Below are 24,674 nucleotides of genomic sequence, written 5' to 3'. Positions count from 1 at the left end.
ACACAAAATCCATTTCCCAGGAGCTTCAGACAAACAAACTAGGTTTACGTGACCTGTCACATGATCTGCTGATCTGCTGCCTCGTTCTAGATTCCTGGTTGGATGCAACAACCGCTTTACAATAAAAAATATTTAGTGTTCCTGTAATTAAGAACACCAAATATTTATCCATTACAGTTAATCCCAGCCGTGTATTAAAGCGGTAACATGGTAAGGAGAGTTTAAATACCTACATGGCTTTTATAAATCAGCGCCAAAAATCGGACAAGAAAAAAATCCAGCGTCCAGTAAATAGTTTCTCATTAATAATATTTGTACTAAGCATTTCTTCCACTATGCAATGCAGCCTGTTTATGCTAAGCTAAAAAGAATAGCACTTTCTATGGATATAACAAAGACTGCAGCGTTTTATTGATCTAAAACGGTATTAATTCAGAATTTAATTGTTGTGATGCAGCCACAGTGTTATAACGGCTTCAAACGCAGCTCAGATTTTACACCCCAAACTTTTATCTTTATCAGAGTTTATAAGTTTAATGGTTTTACCCTTGGTGCCTCTCTCTCTCTCTCTCTCTCTCTCTCTCTCTCTCTCTCTCTCTCTCTCTCTCTCTCTCTCTTACTCTCTGTTATATAAAGCCCACATTTAGAGCCCCATTAGGATCTGAGCATGAGCAGTTAATAAGTTTCACAAAGATTTAGCTTTCCTTATTTAATTGCTGTTCGGTATAACGTTGTTTGCTATATAATAAATAAATAAATACATAAATAAATAAATAACAAAGGGAAATTGTATTTTTTAGTAGCAGGGCGTATACTGCCTAAACCGTGCAATGTGTCATATAGATAGATTTTATCCTGTAATTGCTGTAGAAACAGTAAGTGACATTACATTTATATGTTTTGTTTTTGAGTGCTTAAACTATTTATCTAATGTATTGCGAGGACATATGCGAAGAATAAAACGAGACAAAAAAAGGTTATTTTCTATAACCAGCTCATTCTATAAATGAATCTTACACCACAGCGTTTTGCCAACAAATACAGCTGTTTATTTTTTTAAGAATAAAAAGTGATACCTTTTATATGATTTAATGATATCCTGAAAAATAGTTATTACACTGTTACTATATTACTAGGTTATCACTCTGTTATTACCATGTAATTACTATGTTTTCACTCTGTTATTACTAGGTAATTGCTATGTTATTACTATGTTATTACTAAGGTTATTATTATAGTATTACTATGTTGTACTTTCTGAGTTGAAGCTAATAAGATTTCAAAATAATAATAATAATAATAAGAAGAAGAAAAAGAATACACAGCTTCTTAAGTGACAAACAAACTGGAAATTGCAGAACCTTGGATCTAAAAAAATTGAGCTGCAGGTTTACCTGAAACTGGAAACTCTTGAAGTGCAGCGTCAGTGTCCGCTCACAGAAAACTTTATCTACGGAAAACTGTATATTATTAATCCTGCACAATTCTGTTAATGCAGAATAAGACATATTTTGCATAGAGAGTTTTTTGTTTGTTTGTTTGTCGGTTTTTTGACTAAGCAGTAGTACTACACAGCACTGTGGCAGATTCCGGGCCTGTGTCTGCATCTGAGGTTTCATCCTTGTTGAGTGCATTTTTTATTTATTTAATTTTTTTGGGGGGGGGTGGGGGTGGGGGTTGAAGAGAGTTCAATTGCCCATGAAATCCGTAGTGTTGAGTCACATCCAGTGTGTGGTCAAGCATGGCACAGTTTGTGGTATGAGTCTGCAGTAGTGAGTGTGACACAAGCATATGTTCCTCCTTGTGGCCAAATAACAAACAGACACATTCTCTGACACACACACACACACACACACACAAACACACACACCTTACAGCACAGCAAGCCCCCTGCCGCTACATCAGCGTGTGCTTAACAAAGCGCAAAGGCACATAACACACATCTCAGCACCTCAAGCACTGAACACGTGTCGGGCTGAATATCAGCTCCTTGAAGTCTTAATCTATTCTGCAGGGCCTTTTGTTATTCTTCTAAAGTCTCATGCCAAGATTTTACAGGCTATGCTTACGGTCAGGACGTGGATCGGCATGATGTAATAGTAATATGCGAAAGCAGTCATACATCACAGCTCTGACAGTGAAGACAACTGAGGAAGGATCAGCACTCTGCAGTCTTTTACAGAAATGGCGAGCTGATGTGAGGGTCAACAGCCTGTGGTAGATGTCAAATGCAATCACAGTCAAGAGGCCTGGGAATATGCAATCTTCCTCCCCTCAGATAGTGAACCAGATGAGTAGGCTTGTTTTTTAGACTCTCATCGATGGTAACAGATTTCAAATCGGTAAAAATCTTATAATATGCTTGCTGGGGGATTTATATTTTCTCTATTTGTATCTGTTTAGTGCTCAAAATATCCATATCTGTTTTTGAATTGTAGTTCAATTGGGTGGATTTGGCTGACCCCTGGCAACCCTTTCAGTGAACAAGTGCTTCTTTGCCGGTTTTCGGGTTTGTCCTGTGACAACCTGATACACAGACCTAACCTGGAAGGTTTTTTTAAATAAATTAATGCATAAATAAATAAATACTCAATCACCAGTTCAGGTCTGTATCCGTTCTCATCCGTATCGTTGTTCAATCTTAATCAATCAGTTATATATCCTTAAAGGTACGGTCTCCATTGTTTGCAAACCAATGTTGACATTTGAAATCACCCCTGTATTGATAGCTCCGCCCACACATACATAACGTACATACGTAACCCAGGCAACTAATGGATAGAAATGTGTCTTTATCATGGCTGAAGGGAAGAACAATACGATTGCAGATAAACAAACAAGCAAAAATGACACACAAGCATAATCATGTAAAGGACAAAGGCATATATTAGTTCTGTGTAACAAAGCAAAACCAACGTTACTCACCTATCGAGAAGGAAAAAAGCGCCTCGGCGTCTTAAGTAAAGTCGGCCACATATTCACAGATTGGAGTTTCCCGAGTCAATAACTCCTGAGCTAAACGCTGTTACTACACAAATAACGTGTTTGTAGCTGCCTCTCTACATTTGTCACGAACTACGAGCTGCCGTCTGAGCGCCACCATAGAGACCCGTCTCCGGAGTACTAGCGCGCTTCCGGACTACACCTCCCATCCACCACCAGTCCCGCTCATTATCACCGCCACCTGTTTCTCATCTCCGCTCCCTTTAAAACCACACATGAACTTGACATCTGTGCGAGGTCTCGACTAGTCTCCGTACTGTCATTCTGAGCATTTTCCTGTGTTCTGATTTCCTGGTATTATCCTGTTTCCTGTTTCTGGCTCTTCTGTCTGATTTCTGCCTGCCCCGACCCTTTGCCTGTTCTGGACTCTGATTTTTGTCTCTCCTCTGATATTTGTACCTCTGCCCGTCCTGATTATTGCCTGTCTGACCACACTTCTGATTGTCATTAAAACTCAGCTGCAGATGGATCCACAGCCGTATGCCTCCTCATTACATCATTACTACGATAGAAAAGAGGTGTTATTTGTGTAGTAGCTCAGGAGTTATTGACTCGGGAAACTCCAATCTGTGAATATGTGGCCAACTTCCTGCTCCTTCAGTTCTCTCCAGCACTGGAAAGCTGATCCTATATTAACACGTCCTACTTCTGGCCTTATCGTAACCCTTTCTTCGATTTCTTTATTTCTTTTTATCCTCCATGTCAATGTTAAAACCGCTTTCTGCTAATGTCACACATGCGCACTGAACACTCTCTCCACCCATATTGACGAGACACGCCCCTTTCTGCTCACTGGCTACACGTTTGTTTTGATTTTTGTTTTGTTTGACGTCCCGACTCAGTTTTCTGAAGCATTTCTCAAACAACGGAGACCTCACCTTTAATGCACAACGCTCATGCTAAACACTTCCTTATAGCAGTATAAACTTTTAAACACCATCACCAATCGTTGGCACACGCAACGTGTCAGTCATTAGCATACCATAATAACACCTTACCAACTCCCTCTCATACTTAAAGCAAGCCATTATCTTGTTAAAACCCCGGTTAATATTTCACCTAGGTGGTGGATGGAGATTATTCAGAGATGCTCAGTTTGACACTCCAGGTGAAGTGCTACACAGCCATTCAGCAACGTTTCCTGAAGAGGCCAATTTAACATGACTCAAAGTTAAAATTCAGACAGAAAATTCAAAAATGGCTGACCATGGCTGTCGGCCATGATGTAGAAGAAGTTTACTGAAGCAGACGGATGAGTGCTGAGTGTCGTTTTGTGGCTTCAGACTTCACTCAATTCAGTGAGCTTCTACAGCACGCAATCACGCTGCAAAAGCAATACGAGGCACTCAGACACTAACTACTAACTACGGCTGCCTGGATTTACTGCTATATTCTGTCTGAATGGTGCTATCACAGACAAAACAGTGCATTGTGTAAGAAATTTTGTTTGGGTGTTGAGCTCGACAGGCTTCGCTATACACCGGCAGCCATTAGTTTATTGCCATTATAACCAAAGATAATTAACAACAATTTTCTGCCCCCTAAGAATTAACCAAAATTTTATTTTACTTGTCACTGATGTGGTACTAATATCTTAAAAAGGCATAAGTCAAGTCAAGTCTTTTATTGTCATTTCAATCTTATATACCTGACGCAATAAGTGAAACATTTCTCCAGGACCATGGAGCTACATACAAAAGGACATAAAGCTACATAAAACAACACAGATCTAATGACTTAAGTCCTAGACACATAAAGTGCATCCTAGTGCAACAGTGCAGAATAAAAGACAATGCAAACACACAATACAAAGCAATACAAGACAAATACACAAAATAGTGCTGACCAGTGTGCATACTGTATATTATAAAGTCTATTGTGCAACTAGAGCAAATTGTAAACATATACTGAACAAACCCATGTAGTAGCAGCAGTTTGGTGAAGTATTGAGAAATTGTGCTGTGCAAAAACAGCAAATGGGTGAGTTATAGATAACTCAACTGGCAATTGGGTGAGTTGGGTGTGTGTGTGTGTGTGTGTGTGTGTGTGTGTGTGTGTGTGTGTGTGTGTGTGTGTGTGTGTGTGTGTGTGATATATTTCAGTTCTGTTTGAAGCTTGATCTCTTGAGAGAAGAAACTATTGCACAGTCTGGTTGTGAGGGCTTGAATATGTGACGTACCTTTAAAGTAGATCGGTGTTCCTTCAGGTCTAACTACAGTCCACTCTGAAAATATTAAAAGGGTTGCCATGTATTTCGTTTAACACATCTGGATATAAATGTCAGAAAAATTAAAACTGAAATTCATCCTTCGATCTCAAACACAAATGTCACAAACATACAGTACAGTATAACTGGCCTTGTTGTTTCCATACCATCAGAGGCGACATGATGTACAGTACATGCCTTTAATATAGCGTTCAGCGTCAGTTCAACCAGGCCACATAGTCAAGCTCGGCTATCAGCTGATTGTCAAAAATTTCTAACCCCGCCCATGAGCTGATCTGATTTCTAAGCAGGCAATTGGTCCCTTTCAAACAGGGCGCCCTATTTAAATGTATTTTCAGTCTGTCTGCTTGGCTGTTTCCTCTGCATTGCTGCAACCCACCTCCTCCCCTAGCTCCTCCTTGAAACTTTGTGTTTAACTGAGTAATCAGTGTCATTCTGTTGTCACTGATGCAGGCTCTGTTCTAAATGGGGGGGATTTTTGTCTAGCTGCTTTCCCAGTTTTAAATGGGAGATTGTCCCCAGAAACTGCTGCTGTTCCCTGTCTAGCTTTCATGGAGCTCATGAAAAGGATGGGGAATTCAGAACAGAGCCATACCGCCAAATGTAAAATTTAACAAGCTTGCAAATAAAAATCTAAATATATGTCAAATATTTGTCTTTATTTTGACTCAAGTGGTCCTGACTGGGGGGGCACGGTGGCTTAGTGGTTAGCACATTCGCCTCACACCTCCAGGGTCGGGGGTTCGATTCCCGCCTCCACCTTGTGTGTCTGGAGTTTGCATGTTCTCCCTGTGCCTCGGGGGTTTCCTCCGGGTACTCCGGTTTCCTCCCCCGGTCCAAAGACATGCATGGTAGGTTGATTGGCATCTCTGGAAAATTGTCCGTAGTGTGTGTGTGTGTGAGTGAATGAGTGTGTGTGTGCCCTGCGATGGGTTGGCACTCCGTCCAGGGTGTATCCTGCCTCGATGCCCGATGACGCCTGAGATAGACACAGGATCCCTGTGACCCGAAAAGTTTGGATAAGCGGTAGAAAATGAATGAATGAATGGTCCTGACTGAAATTGTATACTATGTCTATATACTATACTACAGTATATATTCACATTTCATCACTTCAGTGACAAGGCAGTCTGAAACCTTTATTTCTGAGACTGCAGTTTTTAGAAAAGTTTGATTCAAATTTCTGAGTGTGACCACTACTAGGATGCACATCTAACAGTGCAGCATAGGATGACCCAAAACTCATGGGGCAGCTAGAATGGAAATGACATAAACCAAATGATGAAACGAATGGGCAAGAAATGAAATCCCTTATTTCCTCAAGCTTGCAGAATCTTAAAATCTCTGTATAAGTGACCCTTTTGCCATATCTACACTATTTAGAGCGTATATTGCAGAAGAAACTATCTATATATCACGTATGTGACACGCTCAGAGGAAAGATGCTGACGATCGGCTAGCGGTGCTGTGATCGACAGGGAAGAACGTGTAGACTTTAATTGTAGGACTAAGGTTAAAGGGGAATCTGCTCATATAATCCGAGGTGGCGAACACATTATCACACACGCTGTTATAGGAATCCGCAAAGATTGTATAGAAGTCTGAAATCTCACAGTGCAAATCCTGCTGGGTTTAATAATAACTGACGGAACATGTTGCACTTGACTGTGTTAACGCAAAAGTGCATTCCACAAGGCCAGTTAATAACAGTGTGGAGTGTGCACTCAGATTCGAATTAGAAAAAGAAGAAGTGCATATTTGCAGCTGAATGGATCTGTGCTTGATGTGTGACGGCTGTGTATAGAGGTATGAAAGTGGACTCGGGATGCTTTTCCTCTTTGTTTGGTCATGGCTTAAGCAGATGAACAGATAACACCTCGTGGAGTCTTTATGAAGCTGTTCTCAGAAGGAATGAAGTATATGACAAATAACATAATATATTAAATATATCTTAATTATTTCCTGATTAATCACAACTATAATATTAATATTACATATAAATATTACATCATTTTATATTACATAATATAAAAAATTACAATTACAAGCCATATCTATCTATCTATCTATCTATCTATCTATCTATCTATCTATCTATCTATCTATCTATCTATCTATTTATATATCTGTCTGTGTGTCTGTTAAACTATCTGTCTGACTGTCTATTTATCTGTGTTTGTCTCTCTGAATGTTTGTTTGTCTATCTATCTATCTATCTATCTATCTATCTATCTATCTTTCTTTCTTTCTTTCTATTTATATATCTGTTTGTCTGTCTGTCTGTCTGTCTGTCTGTCTATTAAACTATCTGTCTGTCTGTCTATTTATGTGTTTGTCTTTCTGGATGTTTGTTTGTCTGTCTGTCTATCTATCTATCTATCTATCTATCTATCTATCTATCTATCTATCTATCTATCTATCTTTCTTTCTATTTATATATCTGTCTGTTTGTCTGTCTGTCTGTCTATTTATCTGTGTTTGTCTCTCTGAATGTCTGTCTGTCTGTCTATCTATCTATCTATCTATCTATCTATCTATCTATCTATCTATCTATCTATCTATCTATCTATCTATCTATCTTTCTTTTTATATATCTGTCTGTTTGTCTGTCTGTCTATTAAACTATCTGTCTGTCTGTTTATTTATCTGTGTTTGTCTCTCTGAATGTTTGTTTGTCTATCTATCTATCTATCTATCTATCTATCTATCTATCTATCTATCTATCTATCTATCTATCTATCTATCTATCTATCTATCTATCTTTTCAAATGGGCAAATATATGTAATATTACCTATGATGAGACTGCTGTAAAACAATCTTACATTATTCGGCCGGTTCTTAGACGGTTTTCCTTATTTCATGCTTTAAATTGTCAGGTTTGTAATAGTCTCATTATACACTATGAAATATTAAATATTACACATTAATTATTAGATAGATTTGACCATATTCAAGATATTTTCACTTGCTAAGATCTTTTTTTTTTTTTGCAGTGTGCAAATGCTTTTAGATATATTTAATTATTTAGTTCATATGAATACTAACGATCACATCGTGTGCTTTATTAAACAGATGCAAACACAGATACAGTACGAATGTGAGTCACACGCTGTTCATTAGAGTTCGGATTGGGGGATGCAACAAAAAATAGTAGCAGTGATATGAATCTTCTCGTATCATGTTCACAAACCCTGTTCATAAACATTAGCATTAGCCTAGCATGTGTTGGTTTATATTAGGCTGCTAGTACGTGTATGTGTATATTCTGGAAAGTAGAAATCACTTTAATTTGTTCCTGAAAATGTCACAGGCAAAGTAAAAATAATTTTTAAAAAAATAAATAAGCTGTGGAATCAAAATTAAACAAACAACCCAGCTCACATCTGGAGCTACTGTAAGATCAGTGATGAACTGGAATGATGTAGCTGACTTTGAGGGACTGTCAGAACGCTGCATTTCTCTTTTTTTACCCCAGGGCATTTCCTGCCTACCTTCCCCTTCTTCCGCTCTATTTTGAATGGCATAGTGATAGGTACATTTTAAAAAAATATCTAAAAGATAAAGTTAGTGGCACTGTGCTATAGAGATAGTGGCACATTTATTTGATATATTTCAGCTTTCCTACTTGATGCACACCGGTTACAAATGCACTCAGAGTTTTTTCAGGTACCGTCGGCTGAATAAAAGGCTCAAGGCCGTGTCCGGTTGCAGCTCCATCACTGCTCCGGAGCAGCGGCAGGCCAAGTGCAGCCGTCCGCTGCTGGTGCAGAGCTGTATTGTTTCCTTTTACCTCTGCCAAAGCCATCCTGCTAAATCACTTTAACAGCATGAGCTTTACTCGGAATGGACTCATAACAGCATAATAAGCCACAGGCTGTGGCGGCTGGAGCACATTTACAGAGAGAAATCCTTTGCCTTTCAGCCTCTCAGTATTGGATTGGGGAGAGCCAGGAAATGGTCCAGTTCAGAGACACTAATTTATTGGCTGCACTGCTGAGAATATGAGTAGGAGAGTACCTGAAGTAAATACAGTGTTTGTGGAATCCAGCCACCCATAAGCATCATCATCCTTTACTGGCTGCGTGTGTAGGAAGAGGTGGGTGGCTGTGAGGAGCGGAATCGTTACTTTATCCGAAATGACACTTTTTATTTTTCTTTTTTTTTTTGTCCTGGCAAATTACACGTTCACAATCTTGTTTTTCTGGTGTTTAATCACTTTGTGAGCAACTCAAATGAAATTATCATCATTAATGCCAAGTACACAGACACAACCCTAAATCATTTCGGGAACGAACGTTCCGAAGAAATGTAATTTTTCACCTGGTGTGAACGCGGTTGTGCACACATTGGCATGAGAACATGTAAATTAATGTAAGAGTGTCATATCGCCGCATTACAGTGGCTCCATGCGAAGACGACGCCATCCCGGTGATGAATACGTGGTCAATTCCCTTGTATTAATGACACACAAATTAAACACGTGCTTTATCTTATAACTCTCAAGAGCTTTTAAAGTGCCACTCGGTGACATTAGACACTGGGATTTGTAATAAATATCTCTGTGATATTTTTTTCTGTTAAATAAATGTTGACAGGAGATCTATGTGCTGTGCTAATAAGCATATATTCACGTGTCGTTCCTGTATGAATACCTCTGACTGCAATCTCAAAATCATAACAGCTTTATTACAGTCTTTATTTTTCAGTTCAGTTTAGCCGGTTCAGATCTGGAGAACCACGTTATAATTAAAACTGCAACTTGTGCCACATGTGCATAATTACATAACAAGTGAAGCAGCAATTTGAAACTAGATGACGTGTAATAACAAATTCATTACGATCCGAACGCTAAAGACGGCGGCTGTGTTGAAGGTGTCGTGTTACCTGAATGAAAACCTTTTTAAGATAGACTTTTTAAAAATCTGTTGGCATCTGAGATGAGAGTAGGCTAAGAATATATATATCCAATGTTACCATGGTAATAAGAAATCATCATTTGGAGTAGTTTTAGATACTTTAGATTCATTTGAACTTTTAATTCACTTTTTATTTTAAGGAACTTTGGATTAAGATCAACTGGATGAAAAAAAATATTTTAGTTTCTTCCTTTTTTTTATTTTATTTCATTGTACTGTATATTTTGATCTCGGATGCCTTCACGTCTAGAATGTTTCCCTTCTGTGAAAGTTTTATCGTTCCACCGCTTCCTTCCCTTCAGTATCCCTTCTCTCCGGTGCTAGTCTTCCGCTTTGCTACCTGAGTGTGTTCCCCTGTTGTGTGTTTTTGATTGATGTGACTGAACTACATTATTCATTTGTTCCTATCTTCCTATGTTCCTTTGTATTGCCCAAATAGCTGCATTACCTAGCTGTACATGCACCTGCTACATTCTTTACACGTCACATTACTCCTTGTCCGTTCGAGACGTTTCTCTACGTGTGTGTTTAAATTGTTTGTCCGTTTGGTTTTCTATTGTCTGTTTTCGATGACTCACAGTTTTAATGTTTCTTCTTTTGATTAAAACGCGGCTTCGTTTGGAATCTTGGACATTTCCGTACTTTCCTGTGACCCCAGTTTAATGAGCTTACACGACTCATCTATTACATTTGCACTTGTAATTGTGATTTCCCAGCTGTAGTCATTCACACTGAGGGGTCTAACTTTATCAATTTCAATTCTGTTCAATTCGATTTTATTTTATTTGTATAGCGTTTTTTAACAATGGACATTGTCTCAAAGCAGGTTTACAGAACATAAGAATTATAGTACAAAGTGTTAATATGATACAAAGATTAATATTAGAGTTATATTTAAAATGTGTTTGGATTCATCCCCAAATGAACAAGCCTGAGGTGACTGTGGTGACTTCGATGGAAGAGCAAGGAACCTTGTGAGGAACCAGATTCAAAAGGGAACCTCATCCTCATTTGACATTCAGAGATTCCTGAGCATAAAAGCCTTTAAAAGTGCCTCAAACATGGATAAGATATATTTCTGGCTCTCATCGCACAGGCCATGAATAAACCAGGTTTCCCTTTTATGGCGGTATTATCATGTTTCCACTTGTTTTTCCACATGCAAACCAATAATAAATCCGAGCCTGTGAGCCGTCTTAGCCGTTAAGCCCGTAGCGTTTCATTTAGCAGGTAACCAGGCCAACCGCTGAGGTTTTATCTTACCTATTTTCTTTGCCATCATACTAATGTGTGTGAACAGCCTTCCCATTGGATGAGACCCTGTTAATGCATGATTACTTAATTTACTTTCAATGTGGTCAAATCTAATTTAGGAGCATAATAATTACCTGGCAATCAGACTGTTAATGGACTGTGACGAGGTGTTGATTTAAACTGAAGAGAGCACGGCAAGCCCTTCAGCTAGAGAATTTCAAAAGAGAATATAATGCGCCTGGAGAGTCTGGGGTTTAAACTTCACAGTAATTTGCATCTATTTGTCTAAGGAACATGAAGGATTACATGGTAGGTTATTTAGAGAGTCGAACACCTTTTATATCGTCAGCCACATATGGATTTCAGTAGAAAACATCCTTGAATGGTCTAAACAGTCAAATTAACACACTATGCAGCTCTGTGCACTTTTATTTGATGTAAGAATCCAATATCTCAGGTTTGTTCTTTATGAATTGTGTTTTTTTTTATTAATATCAAGCTGATTAATGTAATAATTCTCATAACTATGGGTTTTATCTCAGTGCTATGAATTTGAAATGGTAGTAATATTCGTTCGTGGTATGTCAGATTGACATGGTAATAATGATTTGGACTGAATAAGATGTAATAATAATAATAATAATAATAATAATAATAATAATAATATTGAACAAAGGTGAGAACATCCAAAAATTGTTCTATGAAATTTGTCTGCTGAAGTCGATCACTTGGTGGCAACCTTGAGATGAAAACCTGCTGGATGACACTGTTACAGAGTGAAGGCTCATCAGTGATTAGCATTCGTTGTAAAGTTGTGTAAATTTGCTCAGGCTTTAAGATTAATGTGAGTATTTATGAAATTTCTACAATTATCTATGGCATTGCCAGAACACTGTAAGGACAGGGTGACGCATATGTTTTCTCTGACTCTAAATTAGCCTGAGTTTAATTTTGATGTGTGACATGTCATGACATCATGACCATAAGACTATGTCATCATGACACTGTAATATAAGTCATAATACATCTTTTTTTTGTAAACAAGCAGCAGATTTGTGACCGCTTAGAAATTGGAATAGGTTTAGGACTAAGTCAATTTTCTGCTGTTGTTGTGTAATCTTAATTTTTTGAGCTAGTGCTTTGGTCATTTTTAATTAATAGCTCTGTCTTTAACAAGAAATGAAGGTGCATTTGTAAGGAATGACGCACGAAGGTGGTGTGCTATCTTAGGAAATGAATCAATGATGAAGTAGTGTGATGCTCGAGGTTGATTACGTTTTTATAATAGCATGTCCTTAAGGGTTTTACTCCATTACACTTTAACAATTTTCAGTTATCTGGAGCATCAGCTGAACAAAATCCTGTTGCCATAGGAACCATCAATATAAGCGCAAATACATCAACAGCATTGTGATAAACTATAAATCTATAAAATATCTAGGGCAATGTCCCTTTTTTTTACTACATTTGGGGGTGTAGACATGCTGCGACTTTTTTATGTTCTTGGCAATGAATTTATTATTTATTATTCATACAAAGCTCTAATGGGAGTAACTCATACAGTGAATACGTTCACCAATCTGTGAGGTAAAAGATGTCACTCCTAACACGCAAAAACTAAAAATACCTTTCCCCATCACTACAGATTTGCGTCACTGATTGCCTATAGGCAGTAGGGTCATTCTTGAGCGCGTACCCATTCTGCACATTATAATAAACCTGGCCAGTTGTTCCTATTTTGCACCTCTTTGCAGCACCCTGTTGACATCTCCATCTCATTTAAACCAGTTGCTCACTTGTTCCTAACCTTTTCATTTCCTCTTGCTTCACGGGTACACATGGTGGCTGTGGAAAGCCTGGCCACCTCTCACTGGAAAGCTAATTTGTTTGTTTGCTTTTGCCAAGTGACATGATTCACAGTGCCTGCTAGCATTGCGTCCAGCCAGGACTGTTTACTCCGGGCTGCAGGGGCCCAAATGGGCCAAGCCCTCATCACCCACTCGTTTATTCTCCTGACAGATGGACAGCAAGCTGAAATACGGTGGTGGTGGGTTAGCGTGGGCTGAGGAACCTAGCCTTAGGGTGTAGCCCATGGAGCATCTGTTTATACCTCGCCAACGCAGTACACGGTTATGGGGTGTTGACTCTCACTGCTTTTGACAGATTTGCCCTGGCTAATAAAGTGTCTTAGATCATCGGATTGAGTGGGTTGCGTTGGAGGACGGTAGGTCTCAGTGTGGAGTGTTGGATGAAGGAACAAAACTAACCTAACTGGGATCAGGTTGGAGCCAAATAGGACAGAGGCAGGAAATGAGAGAAGTACAGAAAGCTGACACTGCAGGAGCTGCATTCAGTTCACTGCACTCTGAGGTGCAGAGATTAGACAGGAGGAACTGTAGTCTGTCAAATACACAGTACAAAGAGTTTTTATGGAAACTCCGTGCCCATTCATGCAATTATCTAATTAGCCAATTATGTGGCAGCAGTGCGGTAAATGAAAACATGCAGATACAGGGTCAAGAGTATCATTTAATGTTTACATCAAACATCAGAATGGGGGAAATCTGTCTCCAGTTTTCCAGTGTTGGTAAACCTGTGGTTACTCTAGCCTTAGATGTCTTAGTGGAACCTGATCTGGTCTTCCACTGTTGCAGGCCAGCTCACCAGGCTTCACATTTTTATGAGTTAGCGTAGCCTTCATGTCCACTTGAACCAGTATAGCCTTTCTCATCTACAAAGGGTTTTCTGCCTGCCGAAGTGACACCGTTTGTGCACCATCCTGTGCAAAGCCTGTGCAAAGTCTAAAACATGTTGTGCTTGCAAATCTCAGGCTATAAGCAAGCAGTTTCTGAAAAACAAAACGGCCAAAATAAAACACAACACAGCACAGCTGACATCAACATTGTATTCCTTATAAAGTGGTCAGTGAATGTATAATTACCCTGCTGCTATTATGCTTTCCTGCTCGATAAAGGTCTCCATGGTGTGTTTATATGCAGACACTTCACTGGTGATGTTTAAATGAGTTCCTGCCCCCGAAGGCCACAGGCTACGTGTGTGCCGAGGAGTGGGCAGAGCATATGAAAGGCATCTATCACACGCTCAGTCCTGACCCTGAGGGAGGGCCTGAACTGGCAACCGGGCCACCGCAGGTGTTTGATGAATAGGCTCTCTGTTAGCCTGCATTGCTCATCGCTCTCTCAGGCCTGTTAGCATTAGCATCGATCTACTCTGACTGATTAAGAATGGGGACATGTTCGGTGTTAAGCACACACTGTTCCAGAGATAGTTAGGAAGATTTCCAAATGTCTCTTTTTACCATAGCATCTCTATGATTAGAAATTTTAGAACATTTTCCATATTTAATCAGGTTTTCTTGTTTCAGCTTTTGTTGCAGAAATCTCCGGTCGTTCAGCTACAGCCACGGTTCTTAGCGTTTTTTGCCAGCCGAACCGCTTCAGAATGATTATCCTTAAGCACACCCTCTGCAGTCTGGGGCTAAGTGAATCTTGTGTGTTGAAATCTTTTAGTCATCAGTGTGTGCAAGAGTACTCTCTGCAGTCCAAGGGGTAAAACTGGATCCTCTTGTACTGTACGTCTAAATCTTACCCTACCTCGCACAAACGGTGTACAACACGAAACAACAAATTAAACACACTTCTCCAGACCGAATCCCACCCCACCAACCGGACGAGCGCTTGACTTCTCCCAGGTAAGTCTGACTCCACCCCGTGGTAGGTGTATTGTTTTGCAGCGAGTGGTTCTTTTCGTGCATTTTAATATTAAAGCAATATCGTCTTGGAATAGTCTACAGATTATATGGACAGATTTTGTTTCTTTATATCTATTTAAGACATATAAGTAAGCAATGCTGCTGCAATTCTTCCATGAACGGTGGACACGTCTGATGGCAGCTGCATCTCAGGGTCAGTGTGTGTTTGTCACTTTACTGTCGCATGACCAGACATTTCAGCAAAAATCTCATTCAGAGATTTTCACTGCGCTCGATCCTGCCTGACAGTCCCACCTACACACAACCTCCACCTCCACCTAAATATGCCATACTCCTCTACTTTCACTCACTTACTGCTCTGCAGGGTGCACACACACAAACACACACACACACACACACACACACACACACACACACACACACACACACACACATACACAAATAATAGCACAGGAGGTGTACACTGCACCTGGAGAAAACACAAGCCTCGCTTCAATCCACTCAGCTGCATTGACATTAATTGAGACAATTTTCTATCAGTACGCCTGTAGATTATCTTTAATTATGATTAATGGTGACTTAATGTTTTGATAGCTTTCTCTTTTTTTTCCATTCACTTTCAAGCATCCTTTTGTAGCTTGTAATTATTTAGATGTGTTTAAACCAGCTATTAGTAGCACAATGCATCTGCCGTGATGGAGATAACCGTGATGAACAGAATTATCAAAAATGCTGTGATAAACGTGGCCATTACAATTTCTTCTAATTATTGAAACAAGTGCCAAAATAATGTGTTGAGAACAGACCTCTTCTATAGTGTGGTGTGATTTATGAAGTATTCATTTCACAAATTTCAATGCTCTGCTGTTGCGTACGTCCTACCTTCATGCTAACAAATCCGTGATATCTGTTTCTCGGAGTGATTTCCGTCAGTCAGTAGCAGAGTTACACATCTTGTGCTTTTGAGGTGTGGTTGCTGCATTGTTTGCATTTGCTGATTTCTGCAGTGTTAGGGTGTATACATTGATGACATATTGCTTGAAAGGCAACTTGTGGAGCTGGTAAAATCAGAAGATATCAAAGTTGGTGGTTTGCAAGAAGAATTTTAATCATTGTACCTCTCGCTAACTGTGAACGATTTCTCTCACTAACTCATTTTCTACCGCTTATCCGAACTACCTCGGGTCACGGGGAGCCTGTGCCTATCTCAGGCGTCATCGGGCATCGAGACAGGATACACCCTGGACGGAGTGCCAACCCATCACAGGACACACACACACTCTCATTCACTCACACACTCACACACTACGGACAATTTTCCAGAGATGCAAATCAACCTACCATGCATGTCTTTGGACTGTGGGAGGAAACCGGAGTACCCAGAGGAAACCCCCAAGGCACGGGGAGAACATGCAAACTCCACACACACAAGGCGGAGGCGGGAATCGAACCCCCAACCCTGGAGGTGTGAGGCGAACGTGCTAACCACTAAGCCACCGTGACCACCTAAAGGATTTCTTTTGTTACTTACATTTTTTTTTTTTTTTTGGGTAATTTCATCACCTCACTGTGATCACTCATGCCACGTGTTACGATCCCATTAATTTACAAACATTACATTTACTTTGATGTGATTCGGTTTAGTAGCAACTGATATATATATATATATGTGTGGCAACATCTGTCAATCACAACTAGAATTTCTTTTTTCATTCCTAAATAATTCTGAAAATGACGGACCTTTTCCCATCAGTTTCGTATTCTAGGCTACATTTTGGGGGTAAATACTTACTGAAGCACTGTAGGCACTGCCTCTCAGCCTTGCAATGGAAGCTGATCAGCTTTACAAATTTACTAAATAAAACTGGTTCTGTGTAGCCACATCCAGGGGAAATGGTGAGTAACATCATGTACGCAGCAAACACACTGCTGTTTAAGAGGATTATACAGTGTGTGATATGACTGCAGATGGCATTACTGCCCTGCATTAACATACGAGATGGGAACTGCACCAGCAAAGGCTTACTTAATCTCCCAGAATTCAGGTTACTTTGCTGTTCATTGTTTTTGTTTGTTTGTTTGTTTTTTTGTAGCATTTTTCAGTTATATAATAATTACCAAGGATTAGGGGTTGATTATGTCCTGCATTGGAATGCTACCCTGTCCAGGGTTTACCCTGCATTGTGCCCCGAGTCTCCTTCAACAGGCTCCAGTTTCCTTCAACCCAGAAGGACAAGCGGTAGAGAGGATGATTGAATGTTTTTAGGTTTAAATTACCTTTGATTAGCTTTTGTGTTCTAACGAGAACCTGAAATCAAGGCCAGTTTCTGTCAGAACGATAGCCACACATTCAAAGTCCTGGCTTTTGCTCTTAGGGCTTCACATTTCATGTAATAGGAAGTAGTATTTCTGTCACAGGTGGCTGGGATTGCTTCTGGTGACACCTGGATCTCAGTTCACACACACACACACACACACACACACACACACACACACACACACACACACACACACACACACACTTATTCTTGTACCACCCATGATGATTGATGAGACAACCTTGGCCACCTCACCTCCACACCATGTGGGAAAGGCTTTGGCACACATGAGCTTGAGCATTTTCTGCATCTCAAGCCAGTCAGCTCCTGCCACTTTTAATGAATGATCAATACAATCACTGTCCACTCTTCAAGCCAACTGGAAATTGAATTCCGGCTTAGACGATGCCGCTTGTTTATTTGAGTCTACCGTCCTGTTCCTTGCCTTTTGAAACCCTCCAAGATTGGTATCAAGCTGTGGATTTGGTCACGGTGCCTGTTGCACCGTAGAGGTGAGGTGTTTATATGGAATATTTTTTGAGAAATCAATGTGGATTGGTTTCTCAAAAAATATTCCATATAAACACCTCACCTCTATGTGACGCGACCTTGCTTAAGTATTATTATTAATTATTATTCATTTTAATTAACTGATCATAAGTTACTGGCTTCCTCCTTCATATGCAAAGGACAGGATTAACCTCACACCCTGTCTTTGCTCCAGAGAGTCTTCCTGTTATCTCAGTGTAGCCTTGTATTTGCCCTGAACATGCCACTTCCTCTTTGCCCCCTTAATAGCATTGTGAGGTGCCGCGGTTGTAAGGCGAATTAAATCAAGCAGATTTCTCAACCGCAGGCCATTAGTTCCAGAGAAGGCAGGCATCAAGAGTAATTATGCCAAAACTGCCTTTATTAATGCGACTGCTTCATCCCCGGAGGCCACTGCACCGATGTCTCGGTTCGAAAAGCATAGGATGCCAGAGAGCAGAAATGATGTCTTTCCCTCTTTTACGTACCCCATTACGTTGTTGGTTTTCCTCACAAATGACACGGTACTTGAAAATGCGGGGATAAAAATAAATGGCTCAGTGGAAAAAAAACATGATGATCTTCGACGGGAGCCCAGGAGGTCACGAGAGATTAGCTGTTATAAAATTAAATTCAAAAGTTCTGGAGGGGATTTGAATTAATTCCTTCTTACTCTGGTATTTAATAATATAGCAAAAAGACAGTTTGTATTGTGTTGGTTCTTTATTTATTTTGGGTTGCACTATTGTGAGAAAGCACTTTCAGCCTGTGTGTGTTCAGTATGAAAGAAAAAAATAGGATTTAACATTAGCCTGCTTTAATATGGTAAGTTGTTGAAATTCTGGAGCTGGTGAAAAGGGAGATGATTGACGATTTGCTCCCCTGTGGGTTCTCCATCATGTTCTCGGCATGCCGTTTGAACTTTGGGCAGCGAGTCAGTTGGCGGGCTGTGGAGAGAGAGGATGGCCGGCAGTAACGGATGCCAGGAAACAGATGGTTAAACTCAGGGATGCCTCACACAATGTCCCAGTTCACACAGATACCATCGTTCCTTATCGTGATGAGCCACCCCGGGCAGGCAGATTGATTAATACTAGTCTTTCATCCTGGAGAACCCTCATGAAGATAACATCGATGCTGTGGTGGGTGTCTCTGATCTGCTGACCCAACAAAAGAGAGCACGTCTTATAAATGACCGCTTGCATAATTTTCCTGTCTTTATTACTCTTTGTGGTTATCGCTGCTCCAGTTTCTAATAGTTTGTGTACCACAGCCCTGTTGATTTATGTAACATGACAGTAGCCTAGAATTTAAATCAAAGCTTTATAGTAATGAACTCTTTTTAAAGCATTATTATTCACAGCTCATAACGTAATCTTATTTAACATAGAACCGTGTAGAAACCTGGTGAGGTTTTCTATAAGGAGATGTTTCCTTAATAGTTATGAGAGGCGTTTGCTGTGTTACAAAGTGCTTTGTAAGAGTGAGAAGTAAAGCTATAATTTTAGGTACAAAGCCAAGTGTGTTGTTGACAAAGTGTGTTCAAGGATTTTCTATAACATTAAATGTAACTATAAAAGGGCAAAAGTATGATATGTCACTTTTTCAGGTTTCCTTTTTTTTTTTTTTTGGACATCAATCATTGTCTGAAGAGAACAGAGACGCTTAGGCATCTGGACGTACAGTAGAGGTGCTGCCTCTGGGATGGGAGTTCAATTCAATTCATGTTTATTTGTAAAGCGATTTTTATAATTGACATTGTCTCAAAGCAGCTAGCCTGAACATAAACATAGAACAAAAGGTTAATATAAAGAATAATATAAAGATCAATAAAATACAAAATTCAAGATTAATATTTGATCGATTTAGTTCATAATGTGTTTGTATTTATCCCCGATGAGCAAGTCTGAGGTGACTCAGGCAGCAGTGGTGAGGAAAAACTCCCCTTAGATGGTAAGGAAGAAACCTTGACAGGAACCCGACTCAATGGGGAACCCATCCTCATATGGGTGACACCGGAGGGTGGGATTATAAATATACAGTCAAACAAATGTTGTATAGTTGCAAAAGATCACATGGAGTTCACGCCTCCTCTTAAGTATCACAGAGTCTGACTAGAGCTGGTAGATCTCTAGATGCCTCAGGATTCACTGAGTCGGCCTCGTCTCAGTGGAGGTCCGAAATCATCCCACGGAAGACGATCGTAGCTGGTACAATTTCTGTGGGATGGAACAAGCAGGATGGGTCTAGGCACTTGGTGGAGGCTTGTATTATCTCTGGTCTTGATAGTCTCCTTGTCAGAGAGAACAGCCTGATGCACGTGAGGCAAGGGTCTGTACCCATCACTATAAACAGGATGCCCTTCCTCACAAGAAGGGGCCACGGATGCAAATGAGCACAAAAACAATAAATCCAAAACAGCAGGCAAGGTCAAGGTCTGAAACCAGCCCAGGTCAGGTGATTTACAAACACACAGCGGGCTCGGCAAGATCTCACGAAACTATAAACAGTTACGTGTTTACCACATAAATGATACAAAGACCCGGTAATGTTAAGAATAGCCAGTGAACGGAGCGCAGAAGTGGTGAACTGTGAGAGTTTTTTTCTACTTCGTGAACACGTGTTTGTTCAGTCAGTTGCTGGACGACGTGGAAGTAATAAGTGCTCAGTAAAAGCGCAGTCCAGTCCACGGTGGCCACGGTGCGTGCTGTTAAATGGAGTTTATGGAATATGATGTGAAGTTCATGGATTGTGATGTGGAGTGTGTGAATTGCTGTGTGTTGACACATTATACTTCTTTTGCCATTGCACCACAATTTCAAACGTTAAACTATTAACAGATAAACGACTTGATCAATAATAACAAATACAAAAATAACATCATTTTCAATTATTGGAAAATGACTGTACTGTAGTATATGTGGATTAAAAGACTTTTGGATGTGCTAGGACGTTATCGCAAAATCATCAGACGGTGATAGCGCCACATTTTGTTTTCATTTATTCCTTACTTCTTTTACTTTTCCCCTTCTAAAGCATTGCTACTGTACTGTACACTAGGCACCCTATCGATCCCCTACAGCTGTTTTTTTTTTGTAGCTAATCAAATTTAAAGACTTATTCAGGTCATATAAATTCACTTCAACATTGTGAGTATGTATGAGAAAGAGGGCAGACATCGCTTTGCTGTAGGTGTGTTACGCTATTCTGAAATAAGCATAAACAAGCTTGATAAAGATGCCGTTGCTTGGCTTCACATGTCTCGGAGGAAGCATGTGTCAAGCTTTAGCCTTGGTTGTTAGTTATTGTATGATAAGGGAGAGCTGGCTGGTGGGTGGGAATTGGCAAGTGAGTAAATTGGAGAGGAGAAAAATGTAAATCTTGTGCATTCACTATTCCCCTCTCCTGACAAGATCATGTTCAAAGCCATACAAGACATTTCACCTAGTCTCAAGGTTATCTGTTATATCTCTCAAGCACTCGGTGTAAAGAGGAATGAGAGTCGACTAGAGCTGTGCAGTTGCCCCCACTCTCTTTAACCTGGGGTAAATCTCGATGAGAGGAACTTCGTGTTCGTTTTAACTTTGTGGCTAACTGCAGCCTTTAGCCATAACCCGACAGCCAGGATTTACACGCTGTGGATACGTGTGCTGTGAAAAGGAGTCGCCTCTCCCCTCTCGTGTGCACCACTCCTCAATCAGCCTTGGCTCACTAGCGATGGTCCGCTCCCTCTTTTCCTCTCTGTGGCTGAGTAATGGCCCGCTTATCCCCTCCTGTCACCATGAAAGGTGGCACTGCCTCCATTCTGTTCTGCCTTTTTTTTTAGCACACCCTTTCAACCGACGAGGCAATCCCAACTGAGATCTCTATCCTGGTTGATTTATCTGATGTATGGGGTTGCACAGAGTCAATCTTTCTCTCTATTCTACTCTTTCTCTCTCCTGCACTTTCTCTTTTAGACTTTTGACTCTTATTTGAACAGAGCTGCATTGTTTCATCACTATGTGGCTGGGTTTTTTTTTAGATGCCACTTTAGCACCCTACTAGTTGTTAGGTTGGTTTTTTAATAAGACAGCCATTTACTAACATAACTAATTTCCTACGCAATGGATTTGCTTTATGGTGTTGGAACAAGTGGAGAGTAAAAACATGAGCCTTCTTATCAAGTCTGGTGTATATTATTCTTTCATGATGGAGAACCAAGTGATGCTGTCTTGGTCACAAGGGATGGAAGGCTACATCTGGACCTTGTGAATGTTGCCAGTTTTACATACTGTAATAGTTTTATTTATTATCCTCAAAATCCTAAGAGACTGATTTTACCCTATATAATTTTGCTAATTCTGGATGCGCTACACTGCGGTCTTAGTGTCTTTACCGTCACTATGATGAGTCAACATTAGCTCTGATTTGTTGGCTTGGCTGTTTTGCAAGCCCTTGTATCTGATACTTTTTTCTTATGGCTTGTCTCTATGTCTGCCTGTGTGCTTATGTGCTGCGTTGCCTGCCTCCTCCACCTCCCTCCCTGCTCCCTCTCTCTCTCTCTCTCTCTCTCCCTCCCTCTCTTACAGACACACTACGCTGCTCTCTTTCCCCTCTCTTTTCTCTCTCATGCCGTGATAGTCATTGCCTATGGTTTAGGAAGGAGGACTCTGTGTCCTGGTCTGAATGTCCATGGAGAACAGCCAAGAGTCGGCGTTTCTGTGCTCTCTGCTCACTATCCTGGCCATCCTGGTATTACCTCTGTCAAGGATTTACGTTGGAGGAAAGGAAGATGTGTTATCTGGCAGTTTTTGATTTTAATTAGCCTCTAAAAATTTGTGCAACATCAGCAAGCAGTTTTCCAGACACCTTTACTTGCCTCTCCTCTGGGAATCATCAGTGTCCTAGGGAGTGTGTCCGTTTCTAGGAGAAGAGAGGAGAGAGAGCAGGGAACAGGAAGGAGAGAAATGAGGGGGATGGAAAGCAGCGCTAATCAATACAGAGTACGCGTCAGCGGCTGAGAGAGAAGAGACGGGGAGAGAGAGAGAGAGAGAGAGAGAGAGAGAGAGAGAGAGAGAGAGAATCTCGACTGCTTACGGTGAACGTTCCGTCGCTTGTCTCGGCACTCGCTCCATTGCTACGGCTCAGGCTCCGGAAGGTGAGAGCTTCAAGGAGGAGTGTTATTACAGCTACCAGCGCATTCTAGGACTCATGTGGAGCTTGCTTTTATTTATTTATTTACTGATTTTTCCCGCTGCCGCGCTGCAGCAGATTTCTCTCTCCATCTGCTGCTTTTTCTTTCCATCAGAGTTCTCCTTCCTGCTGCCCTTCTTTGTCATCCCATACCATTTTTTCTTCTTTCTTAGCTTTCTTTGCCTTTCTTTCTTTATATCTTTGCATCTTTGTAGAATAACCCATTTTTCCTCCTGGGATGTTTCTTATCACTTCCTCTGCAGTGGAGGGGCCGCCCTCTGAGGGAGAGTGGTCTTAACAGAGCATAAGCTCTACCTGAGGCTGGAATAGAGAGAACAGGAAAAGAGAGAGAGTCACCTGGAGCACTTTTTCTTTGCTCAATTAAGCCGATTTTTAACGTTCTGATGCATTAATTATTGGCTGTTGTAGTTTTCAGGAGAAAGCCTATGGGAATTGCCTCTACAGATGTTTATGATTCCGGTAAGATTGCATAGATTTGTTTGATTGCAGACAAACTGCCCTGAATTTTTTTTTGTCTTTTTAATAATTTGGGAATTGAACCAAAGAAAGGACAGCAACAGATTTATTTCTCGTTGGATTTTGAAGTCAGACTTAAAAGACACTGAGGAGCTTTTTTTTTTTCAATGATTTTTTTGGCTCTTTGGAAATCTACTGCAAAAGAGTTGAAGGCTGGGCTTTTTTTATAGATATATTTATATATATATATATTTTGTTGTCCATCACACCTTTTTTGCTGAGCTGTTTACCTGTCCTGTGGATAATGGCCGACATGGGCTTCCCTCTTTGAGATGTCTCCTGTGCAGCAGCTGGGACAGATGGGAGGTGGCAGGGCCTGGTGCGGTACTTCCTGCCCTAAGTTGGAGGTGCTGCTGCTGGGCTGGGAGTGTGGGGGAACAGGTTTGATGGGTCTGGGCACCTGGTGGAGGCTTGCATTATCTTTGGTCCTTCTAGTCTCCTTGCCAGACAGAACAGCCAATGCTCGGGTATCTTCCAGTCTGAGCACCACACACCACGTCCACCACTTCCATAACAAGCACGGGACTGTACCCATCGCCATCAACAGGATGCCCTTCCTCACAAGAGGGGGCCACGGTAAGTCCTCATGTCGTGTCCTCACCATCTTTTCATCTCAGTTTTACATTGCACCGATACGATTAAAGCAATTTTATTAGGTTCGAGCTCTTGCCGTTGAGATCACTTCTCACTTTGGTATATGCAGCCATGATTGGTATCATGGCGTTCTGCAGCACTCCTTGCTTCCTGCACACATGCTTTGATCCTTGCCTCTATTCTACTCTTTATGGATCACATTGGGAGGGGTCTCAGACTCTCTCTGCTTTGCTGCAGATCTACCAGAGAGACAGATATGAAGACGAGCTTTTTATCCTTTTCAGTACTTTTAAATGTTACGTCAGTCAGTCATTGCTCGCTGTATGATAGAGATAGTCTGTGGACAGCCTGTCTCCAAATGCAGCTCTGTTATTTGCAGTATCTGCGT

General features: G+C 40.6%; 1 protein-coding gene across 7 annotated transcripts in view; it reads left to right on the top strand.

Annotated features, from left to right (window-relative positions):
* Positions 1–24,674, top strand: part of nrxn2a (neurexin 2a) — a 367,204-nt gene that overhangs the window by 244,339 nt on the left and 98,191 nt on the right. For 2 of the 7 annotated variants that reach the window (XM_027176771.2, XM_027176770.2), the window contains exon 1: positions 23,651–24,268. The exons of the other annotated variants lie outside the window; for them this stretch is intronic. In XM_027176771.2, the coding sequence (XP_027032572.1) occupies positions 23,965–24,268 (304 nt within the window). In that variant the 5' untranslated portion in view covers positions 23,651–23,964. Of the gene's footprint in view, positions 1–23,650; positions 24,269–24,674 lie in introns of those variants that run through there. 7 annotated transcript variants of the gene reach the window in all.

The sequence above is a fragment of the Tachysurus fulvidraco genome, chromosome 21 (genome assembly GCF_022655615.1).
Source record: "Tachysurus fulvidraco isolate hzauxx_2018 chromosome 21, HZAU_PFXX_2.0, whole genome shotgun sequence".
NCBI lineage: Eukaryota > Metazoa > Chordata > Actinopteri > Siluriformes > Bagridae > Tachysurus > Tachysurus fulvidraco.
Note: the sequence above shows the minus strand (reverse complement) of the source record. Positions and strands in the feature narration are given on the sequence as shown.